The sequence below is a fragment of the Phasianus colchicus genome, chromosome 18, assembly GCF_987193195.1.
Source record: "Phasianus colchicus chromosome 18, bPhaCol1.hap1.1, whole genome shotgun sequence".
NCBI lineage: Eukaryota > Metazoa > Chordata > Aves > Galliformes > Phasianidae > Phasianus > Phasianus colchicus.
The window spans coordinates 3,778,312-3,797,103 of NC_143453.1; the positions used below are offsets into that span (position 1 = coordinate 3,778,312).

General features: G+C 43.6%; 2 protein-coding genes and 1 long non-coding RNA gene across 21 annotated transcripts in view; 2 read left to right on the forward strand and 1 right to left on the reverse strand.

The window, feature by feature from the left end:
- Positions 1-395: 395 nt before the first annotated feature.
- PRKAB1 (protein kinase AMP-activated non-catalytic subunit beta 1) lies at positions 396-6,256 on the forward strand. Of its 2 annotated transcripts, none has more exons than XM_090152593.1 (8): positions 396-537; positions 909-1,083; positions 1,689-1,855; positions 2,532-2,625; positions 3,176-3,290; positions 3,816-3,949; positions 4,470-4,538; positions 4,621-6,256. In XM_090152593.1, exons 2-8 carry the CDS (start codon positions 919-921, stop codon positions 4,696-4,698), a joined length of 822 nt encoding a protein of 273 aa, XP_090008719.1. In that variant the 5' UTR covers positions 396-537; positions 909-918; the 3' UTR covers positions 4,699-6,256. The 2 variants fall into 2 exon arrangements, with proteins under 2 accessions (XP_090008719.1, XP_031448067.1); XM_031592207.2 differs by lacking the exon at positions 396-537 and adding an exon at positions 639-782.
- Positions 6,257-7,377: 1,121 nt separating this feature from the next.
- LOC149915507 (uncharacterized) lies at positions 7,378-11,130 on the forward strand. The gene is made up of 3 exons (XR_016472058.1): positions 7,378-7,582; positions 10,625-10,731; positions 11,042-11,130. It is a non-coding gene; the product is annotated as an uncharacterized LOC149915507 (long non-coding RNA).
- Positions 8,014-18,792, reverse strand: part of CIT (citron rho-interacting serine/threonine kinase) — a 91,219-nt gene continuing 80,440 nt past the window's right edge. For 7 of the 18 annotated variants that reach the window (XM_090152513.1, XM_090152512.1, XM_090152520.1 and 4 more), the window contains 11 exons: positions 18,653-18,745; positions 18,312-18,447; positions 17,579-17,718; positions 16,817-16,909; positions 14,637-14,745; positions 14,391-14,519; positions 13,541-13,621; positions 12,844-12,922; positions 12,570-12,749; positions 11,602-11,935; positions 8,014-11,096 (listed from right to left, as the gene is read on the reverse strand). In XM_090152513.1, coding sequence (XP_090008639.1) covers positions 11,073-11,096; positions 11,602-11,935; positions 12,570-12,749; positions 12,844-12,922; positions 13,541-13,621; positions 14,391-14,519; positions 14,637-14,745; positions 16,817-16,909; positions 17,579-17,718; positions 18,312-18,447; positions 18,653-18,745 — 1,398 coding nt within the window. In that variant the 3' untranslated portion in view covers positions 8,014-11,072. The remainder of the gene's footprint in view (positions 11,097-11,601; positions 11,936-12,569; positions 12,750-12,843; positions 12,923-13,540; positions 13,622-14,390; positions 14,520-14,636; positions 14,746-16,816; positions 16,910-17,578; positions 17,719-18,311; positions 18,448-18,652; positions 18,746-18,792) is intronic. The other 11 variants (XM_090152526.1, XM_090152521.1, XM_090152524.1 and 8 more) reach the window with 5 other exon arrangements.

Below are 18,792 nucleotides of genomic sequence, written 5' to 3' on the forward strand. Positions count from 1 at the left end.
CACAACGTGCCACAAGGAGACGCTCTGATCTGATAGAGAAAAAAAAAAACAACACAACCCTTCCGTCCGTTTGGCCCGAGAATAAAAAGCAGTTCTCCTGCAAAGGAAAGCAGGGCCCAAACCGCAGCCTGCGCAGCTCATGAGAGAAAAGAGAAAGCAGCAAACTTTTAGAGCCTGGGCGACATGAGACAGTTCCAGAAACACGGCGTGGAACTCCGTGTGGGATTTACCGAAAAGCTTTCCAATTTCCAACTCGGAGCAGCGCTGCGGCCATCACCGCACAACCGCAACGCATTTCCTGCCCGGCGCGGTGCGCGGTGCGCGGTGCGCGGTGCGCGGTGCGCGGTGCGCGGTGCGCGGTGCGCGGTGCGCGGTGCGCGGTGCGCGGTGCGCGGTGCGCGGTGCGCGGTGCGCGGTGCGCGGTGCTCACTCATTTCTCACCCCCGAGTCAAACCGGAGCTCCTGGAGCCGGCGGAGATCGGCTGCCCGCTGCTCATCACAGCGGTTCGGCAGCGATAAAGCAGACGCAGGGCGGCGGTAAAGGCCCGCGGCGCCGAGAACGGGAACCGCCGGACGGGAACCAGCGCTGCGAGGCCGGCTGTCGTCCGGGCGGCTGGCGGGGCACGCGGAAGCGGAAGCGGAAGCGGGGCGGGCGGGTGTCGCGGCGGGCGGAACCGAGGGGCTCCGGAGCGCCGAGGCGTTACGCGTGGCCGCTGGCGTTTTGCGTTGCTTGTTGTTGAGAGCTGCCGTTTGTTGTCTGTGCCGTGTGATGCGATTCTCGGGTACGTTCGGATGAGTGGTGCTTCTTGCTGTTCGGCTCAGAGCCCGGGATGATGCTGGTTTTTTCTTTGCTTCGTGGTTATTTGGTTTCTAAAATGCACGTGCTAACTTGGCTGCTGCTCTTTTAGGGCCTTAAAAATGGGGAACACGAGCAGCGAGCGAGCCGGGCTGGAACGTCATGGGCACAAAGCATCTCGGGCTGATGGTGCGGGAGGAGCCGGCGGCACCAAGGATGGGGACAGACCGAAGATCTTAATGGACAGTCCCGAAGATGCGGACCTGTTCCATTCGGAGGAGATGAAGGTAGGGCTGCTGCTCGCCTTCAAACGCCTTGGGAACACTGGGACAGCCTGACAGCTTTACCCGTTTAACCGCAGTGCCCCATCTTCCTTCCCATCCTTAATGCCTTGCAGTCACCAGTGTTGTTTCATCTAATGTTATTTTTGATATTGAAAGATCCCTTCGCTGCTTTTTTTGCTCGTTATGAGGGGGATCGCTGGAAACTTCTTGCTGTGTTTTGTGTTTGGTGAGGCAACCTACCAGAGCATTGCAGAGCTGTGTCCTGTAACTTCGCTGTAACAAACCACAGGTTTTGTGCTTACCCCAACCTCACTGCTTCTTAAGTGTATTTCCTCTTAATTATTCTTTTCCTCACTACTTATATCAGTGTATTTTGAAAGCTTTCGTGAGCTCGTGTCGTTTCTTTTGTACGTTACCATCCATTCTTTCTATAAACTTGGAAGGCTTTATCTTCTTTGCAGAATACTTGCTAACTAATGGCATCTATAAGTCTAATGTTACTGAGCCTTATGAAATTGCACCTAAGCACAGAATTAAATGGAGTGAAATGCAAGCTGTCTAAGGTTGCAAAGAGGGAACTTGTATTGATCAGGATGTTGTGCTCGTAGGCGCCATTGGATAAAGAAGAGTTCCTGGCTTGGCAGCAGGATCTGGAAGTGAGTGATAAAACCCCCACGCAAGCTCGACCAACAGTCTTTCGCTGGACCGGAGGAGGGAAAGAAGTGTATTTATCTGGGTCCTTCAACAACTGGAGTAAAATTCCTTTGACGAGGAGGTAATACACTTCTGTGGTGTCAGTGGTGTTCCCCATGGACTGGGAATGCTTAGAGCAGTGGGAAAAGTGCTTAGCTGATATTTGTATTGTATTGTGCTCTATTGCACTGCTTGGCAGCTGCTCTCCTTCAGCTCCCCAAGACTGAGTTTCTTTTGGTTTTTCTTTTCTGATTTTTAGATGGCTGGGAATGAAAGTTGGGTTGTGTGACATTGCCCTGAAAAAAAAGCAGGTTCATCTGCTGTCAGGTTTGGTATTGTAGGGGAGGAAATATCTGAGCTGTTTAGAGGCTGTTTAGGAATGGCATCTGCTGAAGTATCAGAGTTCATTGTGCTCCTTGCTTGAGAATAAGTGAAGAGATGCAGTGGCATCGATGGCCTGTTTGAGTTTGTATGGGAACTGTTGACTCCCAGCCTAAATTGAGCACATGGGGAAAGGATCTGGTCAGCCCTGGGAGCACAGGTGAAGGCAATTCAGCTGTGTGATAGGAAGGGCTGGAGCCTGGCTGCACCTCTCTTAGACCTCATTGAAGGGCTGGCTGCCACCGGGGAAGGATCTCTGGTTGTATTTTAAAGTTTTTGTATGCTAAGGGAGTTGTATCTGTGCTACAGCATTTGTTACAGTGTATAGGCTGGTTCACTTCTCAGAGTATTTCAGGAGTGACTTTGTTCAATTCCAGTCACAACAACTTTGTGGCAATCCTGGACCTGCCAGAAGGAGAGCACCAGTACAAGTTCTTTGTGGATGGGCAGTGGACACACGATCCTTCAGAGGTAGTATTTTCTTCAGTGCACTGTATTTCTTCCCTGAGGTATGTGAAGAGAAAAAAACTGGTTGATTTCTGTACCAGTAGATGGTTTTTGTTTATTAACAATAAAAACAGATGAAGCTGGTGAGAGACATAGTGATCCCTGCAGGTGATGCCATCAGGCTGACAGCCCCCAAGGACAGGAGGCTGTGTAACGAATGGGTGTTGAAATCTGTTGGGTCTTAATTTTAAAGAGATTGTGAACTTTTCTTGTCTGGTGCCAAACTGTTTTGTAAAGCATTACAGCATTGCTGACAGCCCAAGTCTCCCTGTGTCGTGCTTGCTATCTGTGCCCAAGTCATATGGACTTAGTGTGTTCAATTGACCCAAGACCCTCCCTACCCCTAAACACTGCTCCAGTCCCTTACCTGAACAATAACTGCAGTGGTCACCTCATCTGGTAACCAGCCTGTTTTAAAAGCAAAGTGTCTCATTTGTGCTCACTGCATAGTTTTGAGAATTCTAATAGTCTGCAAGCATTTTTATTTTGGCTTCTGTATCTTTTCTCTTCCCAGCCTGTTGTAACCAGCCAGCTGGGTACTGTCAACAACATCATCCAGGTGAAGAAAACTGACTTTGAAGTATTTGATGCTTTGATGGTGGACTCCCAGAAGTGTTCAGACATGTCTGGTATGAGCTTGTTAGTAATTTTGTATCACGTGTTTTAAAGCTGTTAAAACTTTCACCTTCCTTTATGCCTGGAGTTAGAGCTCTGTATAAATTGATCTCCCTTTGTGTAAGGCCCTCAGGCATCACAAATGCAAAGAGGAAGAAAGTGGAAGTGTCTCTTTACACCTTTTCCACGTGTATATGTGATTTTGGTCCTTCCCTTGGAGGTAACACTCTGGCAGTGTTTGATATTAAGTGTTTGCTGCAGAAGTGGCAGGGGAAGGTCTGGAGTGGCTGAGTGGCACTCAGCCTCCCAAACCTGCATGGCTAGTGTGAAGGCAGACAGACTTTGGGTACCTTAAATCATTTATTGGGCAGTGACTGATCCTGTGGTATTGCATCTGCTGCTGCAGCTCGTGAGCTTTTAGAAGCCATGCGTTTCTTTTGGCCTCACATTCCTGGATATGAGAATTCACCTGGAGGACTGGAAGACATAGGTATAAAGAGCAGATATTTAAGAGTAAATATTTCACATCTTTCTGACAGAGTTGTCAAGTTCTCCTCCAGGACCATACCACCAGGAGCCCTATGTCTGTAAGGCAGAGGAGCGCTTTAAATCTCCACCCATTCTTCCCCCACACCTGCTGCAGGTCATCCTGAACAAAGACACGGGTATTTCTGTGAGTACATCAGTCTGTCTGCTGAATGAGGGCCTTGAGAATGCGAATGGATGGGGAAAAATTGGGGTGCAGACAGAGAGCACTCAAGGAAGAGTCTTAGAATAGATGCCACTTTGGAAAATTCCCTATTTAACACAGGGAGTTTTATGGATCCAGATGGATCCATGTGAAACAATTTCTCTAACTTGACTCTTATTCAAAATTGAAAAGAGAATTGGATTGCTGTTTTACAGCCAGAAATCCCAATCTTTGAACTACAACATTTAAAAGGTTGGAAGCAAATAAGAAGTAACTGAGATCTGTTCCATGGTGGCAGTGAGGACTCAGGGTTTCATGCTGGAGGGATCTTGGTTTGTTTTGAAACTTTGTGTTTGCTGGTGGGTCGTGTGTACGAAGCAGCATGATGTATGTGAGCATGCAGCTTGTTGCAGATGGTGTTTATCACCCATAAGCTCTGAGAAGTAAACTGTGAGTTCTGTTGTTTTCACGCTGTCTCTCATTCTCTTTTTTTTTTCCCCAGTGTGATCCTGCTTTGCTTCCTGAACCCAACCATGTCATGCTGAACCACCTCTATGCCCTTTCTATCAAGGTGAGAGGCCAGGATGCATGCTTCACACTTGCAGCTTCCAGATAACCATGTCATATGCTCACTTGTTTTCCATCTCCTGTAGGATGGAGTGATGGTGCTCAGTGCTACGCATCGTTACAAGAAGAAATACGTGACTACCTTGCTATACAAGCCAATATGAACATCATAGTAGCTTGTCACCAAATGTTCTGGGCCAGTGCAGTCTCAGAAGAAAATGCTTCTCTTAACCAAACGTATTCCTCCTCTGTGCTTTAGCAAATGAACTCTGACTTCACGTTGTTTCTGAGACTTCAGGTTCTCCTACATTTGCCTTATTTTCCTGATCCCACAGTGGAAGTTCTTGGAAATGGCAGCTCCGTGTCAGCTAGACCGATGGCAGATGTGTCAGTGCCCATGGTCAGCTCACTTCAAAAAAGAAAAGCAAGCACCAATACAGTAAGGCTGAAAAATGTGAGGGTAGTAAAACAGATTAAGGACTTTCAGTGAGACAAATGATAAGAAACAAGCCAGCTCAAAGTCTAGAACATTCAGGATTCTTGTGGAATCTTATCTGAGCTCAGCATTCAGCAAAAGCAAGCCTATTATAACTGCTTCATCACTTAGAATGCATCAAAGCCACAGTTATTTCAGTAGCAAGTTCCAAACTTGCGTGGCTGAAATAAGTGTGAATAGTGATGATTATTTTGTAGCAGCCTTTGTAGGCTAAACCATCAACACAATCACCTACGGGTTCATTTTTATTTTACAGTAGATTGGGGTGCTCTGTTTCTACTGTGAATAGCTCTGTAGTTTTTCTCTTCGTGAGAACTGAATTACAATTTTTCCCCTGTGGAATTTCTGGTAAAGACAATTGTTTTTAATGGCTGGGTTTTTCTGTCAATCCTAGACGTGTCTTGCAGTGATCTGCTTATTTGCAACCAAATTCCCTTGCTGTCACCGATGACTTCGTCACGCTGGGTGAGGTGGCTGAAAGGACAGCAGTAGGTTCAATGTAGGGTCTTGTTCTTCAGTAACAGCCTCTGTCAGACAATTCAAAGGTGACTGTAAGTTAGCTGTATCCCAGTGGCCAGACTTGACTGCTGGTCAAGACCAGCTGGGCTCCTGCACCAGGTTGCAGCATTGACTGCAGGTTGAAAATCCCTGATGCTTCCAAAGCCAGGCCTGTGGCCATCTGTGCACATTTTAGTCTATTCATATTTTCTAAGTAAGTGAATACAGTAATACCAGGTTGCCTGTATGTACTTACAATTACTTGCAGCCTGTTTTATCCCAAAATAAATGCAATGTTAATGTAAAACTGCCTGGCAGCATGCCTCAGATCTGTCCTGGGGGAAGCAGCTTGGGAGGTGATCAGCTGGATCTGTCCTCTTTGGTGTTTGGTGCCTGAGAGCATCAGTGCCTGTGCCAATGATCACCAGCCCCTCTCCTACAGTGGGGAAGAGCACATTGATCAAATCAGTGAGGAGTTAAGTGGGGACAAAAGCAGCCAGCACTCACTGGAACCAGCCACAGCAGAGGGGGACTTGCCATCCTCCACTCTGTTCACAATCCTTGTTGCAATATTCCCAGTAGCTCAGTAGATCTGGGTACAGTGCAATGGTTTTCTTTGAAAACTCTCTTCATTCTGTGCTATGGAAACCATGTGGTATACTGAAATATGGAATTGCTTTTGTTTTCAGCCTTGATAGAAACAAATAAATAAAACATTTTCAAGGAAATGGTTGACTTGCTTTGTTACTATCTTTCCCAGTTTCTTGGTGGCCTACACTTCCTTGAGTTGTCCTTTGCTTTGAGCCAGATGATTGTGGTTTTTAGGCCTTGGTGGATGGGGTAAGCATTTCACCCACAGTTGCAGCTTGGTCACTATGTTGAGGGTATGCTAGCATGTACTCATAATGCAAAGTTTATAGGAAGAAGAGTCCAATTATTTATCACAAGCCCCAGTGATCGGGTCAGAAAAACTTGATATCAGCCTTCAGCCTCCCCTGGATGTTTTTGTTACAGCCCCCCCTTGTGCACATGGCTTTATGTGTGTGAGGGTTGTTTTGTTTCTCCATGACAGCGTGTGAGGGTTTGTTTCTATTTGCCTTCTGGTGAGATGCTGTCAAATTTCCATGAGGAAGCATGCTTTGGTAGGTTACTGTGACCACAGCCGTTCTTTGTTTGTCTGCCATAGAGAACTCTCATGCTTTCATGAAGTAAGCAATGACTTTTTCCATAGCAGCTTCCACAACGGTGCAGCTGTAGTACAGGGGAGCTGTCATGCTGCAGCAATGTGACTGGGGTTCTCGTGCTTTGCTGTCAGCATGCTAAATGTGGACGTGGTGTTTTATCAGAAATGTTGATAGTACTGAAAGAATAGAGGAGCAGCTTAGAGGTAACTTATTTCTTTTTCCTGCAAGGCAAAGTTTTGTGCGTGGCGAAGACTGAAGAAGCAGGAACTCTGAGACGTGGAGAATAGAAAAGAAAGGTGGAAGTATGCAAGACTTAAAAGTATTTATGGATGTGGCTTTGTGGATTTTTTTCTCCCCCAATTAATATAGGCATGACTCACTGCAGGCTTTTCATCAGCAATGAGATGATGGAGCCACAGGCTGGAGCCAAACACTTTACAGGAAGCCGTTTTTGTTTTTTTTTAGATTTGCAGACTGTAGCCATCTCTCAGAAGGCAAAAAGCATTTGTTACGTGGCATGCAGCTGGCAGTGCACCATTAACTCCTGCAGTTGCCCACAGGATGCTCTGCTTGTGCCCTTCAGAAAGCAGGGGAAGGGGCTGGATGAGAAAGCCCAGCACACCACACCGAGGGCTCCACTGCCTTAGTTCTGTGATCACCTCCATCTTTCTTTGTTCTGCTGCCCAAAGGCCCAGGGGCCTTTCCCAAATGCAGGGGGCATGTGGTGGAGGCGTGGCATTCTCTGGCACCTATGGCAACCACAGCCTTCCTCCAGGTGAGCCAGGTATCCCTCAGCACCCATATCTCTTTCTGGTCAGCAACACCAACTGCGGGCTCAGGTCCCTGCTGGCCGGAGTGCTGATAGAAGAGGTAAGTGGGTTTGGTTTGGTTTCTCCTTGGAAAGGAGAAGTTGTTGCTCTTATTAGTTTTGCTAAGTTGTCTTCTGCTTGACAGGTGAATGAATGAGATTAATTGCACTGCAGTCCCTTCTTGTAATGGGATGAATCAAATCCCTCCAAAAGCAAGAGCTTGAGCAGGAGCTGGATTGATTAGCTCACTTAAATCCCCCACCCACATCTCACAGTCTGTGCTGTTATGTTTATTCTTGGCTGTTGCTAAGAGAGCTGTTGCTTTATTTTTCAGTGCCTTTTGTTACACTCACTCTGGAGTAAGCCTTGTATTCTGTAAATAAGGAGAGCTCCTGTCCCCCGCCCCCCACCCCTAAGTCTCAGCACTCACATGGTGGTCAAGCTGAAGTGTTTTGTGCAGGGTTCTTGATAATCAAAAGGCTTGATAAGTAATTTCTTTTACTCCACCAGTTTCTGGATTATTTTAGTTTTGTTACAATTCTGATCATGCATCATAGGACTGCAACAATGAGCTTTAAATAAGTATTCTTTGTGCACAGTAAAATAGAAATGAACATTTAACAAGTTAGCATTTCATCATATACATCAGATAGTAGGCACAATAGATAAATCAAGCAGCTTGGTTTTTTTTTTTTTTATGTAGAGCATTTTCATGAAGAATGCCATGTAGACCAAAATGTAATCGGAGCTATTAGTAACCCTCCCACACACCCTCCAACAAGCCCTTTATTGGGGGTAAGGGGGCGGCTATGTGCACAAAACCAAAAACACTGAACAGTAGGAGGACAAATTAAGTTACCGTAGGCAGCAGTGTGAATATTAAAAACCTCTTCCTGTGAAAGAATACTTCAGACCCTGTAAAAACTGGTTCAGTTAAAAATAGATGTATTTACATTTAAGTCTGATCTAGCAAGTTTTCCCAGCAGGTGTAAGTTAAGATGTACAGCAACTCTGCAGGTTGTATTCAATCTGAATTAGATTTGTGAATGTTTCTTTTCTTAAAAAGTTGCAGCTATTAGGCCTTAAAGCACCAGCATATTGCAGCGGTGGGATGAGTAGCTATCTGTCCCCTTTGCTACCAGCACACTGCTGGGATAAATCCCAAACCTGTCATTAGATCACACTACTGCTAATTAGATGATGTTGTTTTATTCCAGCTCAAAATGTATGGGTCGTTTAGCAGGGCCACCTTCTTCTCCCTTATACTCACACGTGTCTTAGCTCTACCCACATCACTGGTTAAGTAGGTGAGGGCAGAATTTAGCTGTAGGTGTTCGCAGCTCACTGCTGCTATAGTAAAATAGTTGGACAAATCCATCTGTTGTCGTTCATGTGAACATGCTTTGCTCTTGTGAAGCCACTTATGCTACTTGTTCAGGGATAACAACTATTAAAATGCTAAATAGTCAAGGTCAGCTCTTTGGTAAGCATCGATGCCTATAGATTACACAGCTTCTAATGCTGGGTGCAATATTAGGATGGCTTTGGGATACTCTGTGTAGAAGGAAGCGTTCATTTCACCATGCCAGTCAAGATAGTTATTTGTTTTATTTGGTTATTGTTCAACAACAAAGTTCAATACTTTCCAGGTGGAGCTTTGAACTGTCCCTCTAGTTCCCTCCCTCATCAATAATAAAAAGGTAATGAAGAAAATTCCTGTATTTTTAGATACCTAAAATCTCATTTATGCTAACAAGCTTCAGTTGCAATTTAATGTTACAATTATTTCTTCATGGGAGCTAGGAGGATTAAGCTGAGGCCCCTCCAGTGTCTGAAGATGGCTGTCCACAACCACCATTAAAACAAAAAAGCTAGTGTTGAAAAACACACAGTTTACAATAAAAAAGTAGAAACCAATTCAATTCCCTTTTTGTTACGAATATAAATTTTCTTGTAAATATGTACAGTCCTTTGAGCTATTTCTATAGCAGGAAGCATTTCACAAACAAGACACAAGAGATACGCTTTCAAGACTCAACAGGCCCATTTCTGAGGTCTTGAAGATCTTCCATGAGATGCAAAGATTTAAAGACTGATCTCAGTGACCTTTCAAAGTATTCAGACCAGGAGACAAAACTTTCAGCAAGTTTCCTGCCATATAATCTGATCTAAAATAACCCAACAGACAAGAAAACAGAATACAATATTCATGAAACTTGCCAAAGGACACTGACAAAGGACATTTGACTTCTTATGGATCTTTAGGACAGGTTAGCATGGGCTTGCAAGGGACTAGCAGAAGTTTAAGAGGATGGCCAAGGGAAGATTGGACGCAGTTTTGCTCTTTCCAGTTGTAAAGAACGTGGTTGTTCACTTAGGATGTCGCTATCGCAGACTGAATGGTCAAAACCTGCTTTGAAAATCATTTGCTCTCTGCTTCATGGTCACGGCAAAAGAGAATAGAAAGCAATAAATGGCTCAAGGTTAGATATGCAGAAGCAAAGGCAAAGGTGGTCAGTAACCGCTAAAGCTGTTCATTGTGAGTATCCTCTTGTGCAGTGACAGGTGGTTCTTATTGTATGACAAGCTACAGGTCACACGGAGGGCCCAGCTCTGTGCTGCTTTTCTCTCTTGGGATCTGAGCAGAGATCTGTGGTGTAACTACTGAACAGACCGTGTTTAATGCAGAGAGAACACGTGTGACAGTAATTCTTGTCATAGAATAAGGCTCGTTAACTCTTCTTTGCCAAATTGCCAGAGTAATTAACAGTTATTTTGCAGCGTAATCTAGAGGTTTCAGTTAATTTACAAGTGAGATACAATACACTACTCAGCAAAGCAACCTAAAAGGAGAGAGCAGCCAGTGATGGTGCAGCAGCATGCAGTGAACTGTCATGCAGAAGACCTGGATAAAGTCTTAACACCCCAGTAGCTTATAGATAATGCACTTTGTCTTGGAGTAGGGCACACGGGCTCATTTAAAGCAGGGTTCTTCCCTCCCCAACAGAGCTGCTCTAGAGCAATTTTAGTGAGAACAAAATAACTCTCAAAAGTGGCAGGTGAACAGACTCATCAAAAGTAAATTTTTTTGTGTGTTCTGTAGAGAATATCCAATCATACTTTCTATTGAAAGACTCGGTCACCTTGGCCCTTCTGGTTCCAGGCCATTAGGAATTCCCAGCACATCTCGGAACTACGATCAATTATCTGGTAAGGGGTGCTAACCACATTGAAGACCTGGGGTGGGACTCCAGTCCCATTTAATTTCCTTGATGAAGTACTAGGGACTATAGTGAATACAAAAAGTTCATGAACTGCTTGAAAGAGTAACAGTAGTACAAAGTGCAAAAACAGGAGTGCAGGAAAGTGCAGAGAAATTAACTGAGATGCGAACAATCTTCAAAAGCATCACATCTCCTGATATGAAGCTAGCTTTGGCCCAGAAATGCTGTTTTGGTAACTGGGCAGCAGACGTATGGAGTGCATATTACTCAGTATATTTCCTTTTTTTTTCCTGCAGGTCAAGATGAGTAACTTTGTCTAGCTGAGACTTACACTGAAGACTGGTCCCAGACCTGGCAGGGAAATAAAATGACAGTTACACAATGCACATATTGTTTCTACAGAAGCACAGGTGCCAGAAGCAGTACATCACCTAACCACTGCTGCTACAACTGAGTGAGTGCTGCATGTCTGCTTGCTTCCTGGTGGCATAATGCTTAAACCACTGACAAAGGAAAGCATCAGCATCACACTGATCATGGCAGGCTCCCACATTCATTTCTCCGGTCACTATCTCGCTCTCAAGCTCTCAGTGACTTGATTTCTGTTAGTAAAACCTTCACTTTCATGTCTAGAGAACTTTAGCCTGTTCTCAAGTCAAGCTGCTTTTGCAGTTACAGAACTAACGCAAGGGAAGGGTGTTCACAGGGTCAGGAAGTTACACAACTTCAAACGCTCTGTGCTTCAATAGGAGCAGGGTGAGATCGGATTTGCTCTTACACTTTACAGCACCACCAGCCCTTCCAAAGTCCACATCTTTTCATGAGATTAGAGATGATCTCCAAGCTCCCCACTTACCTTGTTGACTTGAGCAAGAGGAGTTCTGGCACCACTCACAGGCATTCGTCCTCGGCTGCTTTCATCAAACAGTCTTCCAGGGGACCTTTCTCTGCGGGTGCTCAAAAGCCGGCCTGGAGATTTCTCCCTCTCCAGTGGTCGCCCAGGTGATTTGTCCCTTCGCAGCTCTGTCCTGCCCTCACGGTACCGATGGGGTGTGCTTGGTTCTCGAGGGTGGCTGGGACCTTCAGGTGGTCCTGGGCTCGACGCTACCCGCTTGGTTATGTGCTCGTTGTATGTAGGCGGACCTCTCTTGTTAGGGCTGCTGTCATTCAAAAATAATGGACGCGAACAGCTGAGCGACAAAAACCTCATGTTACATTTCCTTTTAGCAAAAATGTAACTTTCCTGAAATCTCTAGTAGCGTTCGCTTGAAAAATCAGACCTCCCTAAGCCACGCTAAAAAGTGCAAACATGGATCCATGAGGCCTAGACCAGGTTAAGATAAGCTACGCTTATCCCAATTTTTCAGTTTTCAGCATCACTATCAACTGTGGTATTTATGCACCTGTCTGAAGTACCACTGCCCTGCTGAACCCTGCTGAACCCTGCCTCCCTGCATGCTCTCCTTTAACAGAAAGTGACTCCTGATTTAGAAATTCTGACAGTTGATATTTAGTATCACACCATCGCAACCTAAACTCACCCTGTTTAAAGTCACAGCCAACATAAAACAGCTGAAGAGCTCAAAACATCCTTTACTTGTGTTTGTGGAAGAGATTCGCCGCAGATTCCTACAGAGCTGATGTTTCTCAGTGCTCTGGATTTTAAAACATGAGGAACATTTCTCGTTCCATTCCAGCACTACAATAACTAACACTAGCCCCTGTCTCCAAGAATGAAGTGAGGGCAACAAACATTTAAGGGGGAAAGGATATCTGGAGTGAGTTTGCTCACACAAGGACCATAACATACCAGCTTAGCCATACCTGCGTGTTGCAGAAGATCCTCTGTGGTGCTCATTGTTGGTCTCCTTCACCAGATTGCCCTTGCAGCAAATCACCCTTAATTTATCTTGGTAGGAGGAGGCCAAGTAGATAGCTCCAGATGAAATTGCAGGCCCTAGATACCGTGGATTTGGAATCTCCAAGTGGGCTCGTGCAGGAGTTCTGGGTAAAATTGCAGGAAAAAGTATTTACAGTGACAACACTGCACTTTTTCCTGGCACACGCTGTTCAAAAGAATGAAAAGAGAACAACTTACCCTAGAGAAGCCCGTGCCTGAATCTCTATCACTTCAAGGGAATTGAAGTGGGTCACAAACAGATAAGGCTCCCTGTAGGCTGAAGGAACATCAGAGAGGCAGGAGAAATACAATACAAAGTTATCTGTTAGAAACTTATTAAAACGTTCTGTGAAGACAACAGAATGCTGGGAAGCCCACTGGGAAAAGCTAGGAAGAGTACATTTTCTGTGATGTCTTATTACAAACAAAATTACTAAGTAGAGAGATAGGAGCTTTGAGAATTGCTGCTATAAAACCACCTGTATCCAAAGAAATTTTACTAACTGAAGTAATATGAATAAGGCATAAAAATGGGCTATTAACTGAACAAAATCCAGTGAGTAGTGCAAAAGGCCTGAAGGAGCCACACTGAAATAATATATTCTTGACTATTTCAGGTATTTCCAAGCATCATCAAAAATTCCACTAGCCAGTTTAGTCACTGTCAAACTGAGAACATTAAGGGAATACATCACTTTAGTTTAGTCTGTCTCAACTGTTTACACCTCAGAAGGTCTGCCATTTGGATTTATAATGACATTCATCATGTGAGAATTGCCATAGTTTCTGGGAGAGCTGGGAGAGGGAAGAGGAAATGGAACTGCTGAGAGCAAAGAATACCTTTCCCACAAGTATGTTTCCTCATTTCAGTAATATCCATAACCACTGCACCTACCAAAAGCTAAAGGTAAACGATTCCATTTCAGGTCATCAGTCCTACTGCGTCTTCCATAGGAATCCACGAAGACACCAAACTCTGCCAAGAAAAGTAATGTCAAGTCATGAGCAGTTTTGAAGACACAAAGGATTCTGACAGGTGTTTTTTTCCCAGTGAAAAAAATGTACATGATCTTGCAAGTCCCACAGGTTGCCTTGACATTGTCTAGACTTAAAGAGTACTTGGATACCAAAAGGTATTTGAATTCTAGGTCTCTTTGTACCAATTAAAGTAAGGTTATTATTCTGTCTGTTTCTGCAGCTGGGAACACTATACTACTCCTACTGTAAGACACTCAGAACTACTGCTAGTGGGTTTTTGAAGACTTCCTGTGCGTTTCCATGACACTATCCTAAAGGGCCAATAAAAGCAGCTATAAGAAAAAGTAACACACAAGACATTTAAGAAGTCTCTTCTATCAAGAATTCCAAAGTTTGAAAACCCCTTAATGTTTTATCAGGATAATCAAACACCTGTTTTACTGAACATTAACTACAATCCCTCCTGTCTGGCCACAGAAGACTACCTGTGGTACTGAGCCACAGGTACAAGAACTTTTAAGCCAGAAGCAAGCTGATCAGAAGCACTGCAGAAAACTGGATCAGGAATAGTTATTTTAGCACCAATTTTCTGTGTATCTTCACTGTTTAAACCACCAGCTGCAAGTCTTTCAGGGCTTTTAGACTCACTATTTCTAAGAGGTCTTTTGTTACCAGGCCCTAGGAAGTCAACTCTATTGAGCTTTTGTTAGTTCCCATACCAAGAACAGATGTAGTGCAACAACTGTACAACCACACAATACACTTACCGTGAAAACACAGCAGATACTCCTCCCTCTGCCCTGTTGGGTTCACTTGGATGATGCTGACTGGGAAACTGTTGGTGGATGCAGCAAACACAGCGGAGGCCAAAGTGTGGTCATTTTTATCCAGGAACTCTGCAAAGAGAATGGAGAAAAACAGCTTGATCAGCACACCAACATTTTTTCCCCTAAAGCAGTACTCCACAGAATCTGTGGAACCATTTGGTGCATTCCTTAGAAAATGCCTCCTACCTTCTAGTGTGTACTGCTTCATCTCAATTTCATAGAACTTGTTGGTTCCAATAATGATGCTGTAAGTGGTCAAATGGATACAGCTGCAAGGCTCTGAGGTTTCAATCTCCTGGAAAAGAGAAGGAATGTATAGACCAGTGTTAGTTCCCTGTAATTGTGTATAGATATTGCTTATTAAGGAAGGTTACACAAGGGCTGCTCTGAAAGTAGTGCCTCCTATTTTATTAAGTTGCCCCACAATATCAGAGGTGGATATTGGTGGCATAGCAGTAAAGGCTGAATCTTCTCACAAATATTCTGTTATATTTTGCTGCTGTTTGATAGATGGCAGCAGAGGGGAAGCCTGACAAAACAGCACCTAAAGCAAAGGTGTAGGACTGAATTCCTCCATGTGAACAAAATGGCATCATCGATGCTTGCTGAATGCTTGTGGAGATCTGTATGGGAACAGCTGAATCATGGTCTGAACCTCTGATTGATCATTGAGACGAATGAGTCAGCCCTGGGAGCACAGGTGAAGGCAATTCACCTGTTCTGCTGGAAGGGGTGGAACCTGGCTCCACCTCTCCTAGACCCATTTAAGAGCTGTCTACCAGTGGGGAAAGATCTCTTTTTCTGGAGATCCCTCCTTTGGAGTTTTGCAGCGAGCCCAGGATAAGGGTAAACACTCTTTTCTTTTTGGTATAATAACCTGCTTAGCCAAACTCTCTTGTTTATTTCATACTTATAAATCTGTATATTCGCTGATTATACAAGATCAAACAGTGGATGTGAGCACAGTGAGGTGGTGGGTGGTGTGTTTCAGCAGTTTAAAAACACATAAAAATAATTTGTAAATAAATACAAGGCATTACTTTTGGAGCAACCTATGAATATTGCCACATCTATAACGGTGAAAGACAGTAACTTCTCAGCATCATGAAAAAATACTCCTGTTTGAAGGAAAAATTTTATTTGGTTGGAAGTGATGCTTGAATTGAGACTTGCAAGTCAACTCATCTCCAGGTGCTAACCTCATTGGGAACCTCTTCCTTTTAGAAGGATACATTATTCTGAAAGACTTTCTGCTCTGGTAGGTCAGTTTACTGGAATAGCAGGGAGTGGCTCCCTGCTTATTTGTAATAGCTCGCAGCCACAGCAATGACTGCATGTCTGAAAAGCTGCCTGGAGATGATGTAACAAACCGTTTGGCTTCTCTCTCTCCTAAATTGTAGCAATAGTCACATGTTTGTCTCCAGAGTCATAGATTTAATCTAGACTTCTTTAATCTCTATTGTCTATTGTTTAATCCTAGTTTATCTGGGAACTTAGTTGATAGAACAGAAGAGCATATTCTGGGCTTGCTGCCATCTTGTTAGGATCTAAATTCAGTTGTCTGGATCAGCAAATATATTGAAGTTGAATGGCAGTATTTGCAGAGACCAGCAGCTGTAGGTCATCAGAGTTTTCTGTCAAGTGGCACTCTGTCATGAGCAGGAGTTGGTGCTTGTACACGTTGCAGGTTTGCTGGCATCCATACTGAGTGTGCCAAGATTTGTCCAACACGTGTATTTCAGCTCTCCAGGAGGCGAGCATCTGAATTACTGCATGTCTGTCTGTAAGTGACTGGCGGGCTGAAGAAGAGTGGCAGAGCAAAGCAATGCATGCTCCACAACCATGCAGTACTAATGGTGCAGGTGGAGATGGCTACATGCACTGGAAGTATATGCACAGCCATGTGAGATTTGTATCTTACTGCCTTGTTGGCTGTATTTATCAGTTTATTCTGTGATGGGATAATACCAAATAAACTTTGATCTGCATTGGAACAGTAAACAAGTTATTTAATTGCAAAGAGAGAATTCATTTGTTGAGGATTTCTCCAAAGACAACCCACTGATGGGTAAGTAAGAAAAAAGCCTTCCTTGGGTAAATAAGCACATGTATGGGTACAGCTGGGTCCAGTATCTCAAAAACCTCAATTCTGTTCTGTCTCTCAACATATGCCAAACCTCATCACAGGAAATTGCTCTGTGCTCTCGCTTTACTCTGTGCACATAGCAATTTTCTATCACTTCTGCTGGCAAACAAACGTTCTTATGCATGCAAAAAAAAGTTCAAGATGTTTGCTCCAGAGCAACACAAAGCCTTAGTGCAGTATAGGAATTACCTCAGCTACTGAAAGGAATTACTAAGCTTACCTTTCTGATACAGAACTTGCTCAAGCTCTCATTGTATCGCAGAACAACCACTTTATTGGGCATGGCTGCACAGATGCAAAGACCATTCTCAACCTGTAAGGAGGATTACAACCACAGGTTAGGGTGATAATAAATTCTAATGCTGAATGTGTGGAACAGATCCAAAGACCTTTCAACACAAAAGGAAATTTGCAGAGATAAGCAAGTCCATTTTTAGTAGGGTAGTTACAGAGCAAAGTAGTGAAAGGATAACAAGCCTCTTCAGACTATCAAAGGAATATAAATTTGAACTGTTTCTATGCTGCCTTTCATACTTAGAATATGAAGCTTTTCATTGAAATCAATAAGAAACTGACTGGGAATTAGCAGAAGTATCATGTGATACAAGTGAGTAAGTTTGCTAGCTTGGAAACTGTTACATGACATTTGAGAACAAACAGTGGACGGAATTCACTAACTATAAATCTTAAAGCTGAAGCAAACTCTGAGAAGACTGCTGTGCTTTGATGTATTTCTTATTATACAGCAGTTTAGGTTATACCATCACGTCACCCTGACTGAATTTATTCATATCTGTAGTAGATTCTCCATCCCATCTCCATCTCTTTTCCACCTATACTGCTCTTATTTGAAGAAAAAAGATTTTAAACAAGAATACAGACCTTGGATTTGTTGCCAGTGAAATAAAGATGCCGATTTGATTAATATTAAACTCAGAGAAGCCAAAGGGTGCTCTGGGAGCAGGAGGGAATTGTATCCTACCTTGCCAGCAGCAAAAAGATGACATCCTTTGACAGCCTCAAAAATGTTTGGTGAGATATCAGGCTGGGCTGGAAGGTGAGACTGGGCTAGAGATTGCTTCACCTTTTTTACATCAACAAGACACAAAGCTCTTTCTTCTCCTGCAGACAAAAAATGGTTACATTTTGTCAAGGGAAAACTCCTTGTTCCCTGCAAGTCTTTTTTGTTACCTAAGCAGCAGCTTATCATTACAGGCTGTTACTGTGGAAACAGTCACAATGTACCATGTAGAATTCATTTCATATTATTCCTATTAAAAGTGAAATAGAAAACTTATCTAAAAAAAAACCAAAAAACCAGCACAAAACAGGCAATAAATCCACTGGGAAAACAATTCTCTCTGTGGATTAATAGTGTTGCTAACGTCAAGTAGGTCATAACTAAAAGCAGCCTCATTAGTACACTCTCCAAAATTAACCAGAAAGTTTTCTTTTACCCTTTAGAAAGTCCCTAAGAAGAATTCTTCTGTGCCAGCATAACTGGCAATGAGTTTCCAAGTGCTCCTCTAAATGGTGTTACAGGCCATGGATCAATGATTCCTCTCACATGAAAGTTTAAGCCTTCAATTACATATTCATTTATGAGAAAACACCAGACAGTATTGTGTTAGCCACTGTTCCTGATGAAACATCAGTTTTAAACAAATAAACACTATTCTGTAATTAATCTAAAGAAAAGCCTGGGCCTTTGGTACCTGCTATCATGAGTAGCTTCTCCAGATCCTTGATGAGGTGAATTTGGAACACAGCACCCACTCCTGGGATGTGCGTTAAGGAATTCTTTAATACGTTCAGGGCATAGAGACCTTCCTCTGCACCCACCAGTACAACCTACAGCAGAAAAAAAAAAAAACAACACTGTATGAAGAGAATAAGGAACACTCCAAGAGCAAGTTTGGATGAGTGTTTACCAGAAGATGTAGTGAAAAGGACAAAAAAAGCAAACCAATAACCAAGTAGATAATTACACACATTGCTGTGAAGGTAGAGTTTTTTCATGAGTGAACTATCCAGTATTCAGTAAGGTTCAACTGACCATTGTCATTACCTGGTCACTGAAGGGCATTGTGCAATTTATATCCAAACGGTCCTCACCCTCTAGCTTCAGCAGGGAGTTCCCAAGCAACTTCTGTAAATAACAGAAAGAACTTTTTTGTTATTGGTAAGTTAAACTTC

Excerpts from the sequence above, each read along its gene's own strand:
- PRKAB1 (XM_090152593.1), top strand. The coding sequence starts at position 919 with ATGGGGAACACGAGCAGCGAGCGAGCCGGGCTGGAACGTCATGGGCAC. Across the intron at positions 1,084-1,688 it reads TCCATTCGGAGGAGATGAAG|GCGCCATTGGATAAAGAAGA; the intron begins GTAGGGCTGCTG and ends TTGTGCTCGTAG. Across the intron at positions 2,626-3,175 it reads GGACACACGATCCTTCAGAG|CCTGTTGTAACCAGCCAGCT; the intron begins GTAGTATTTTCT and ends TTCTCTTCCCAG.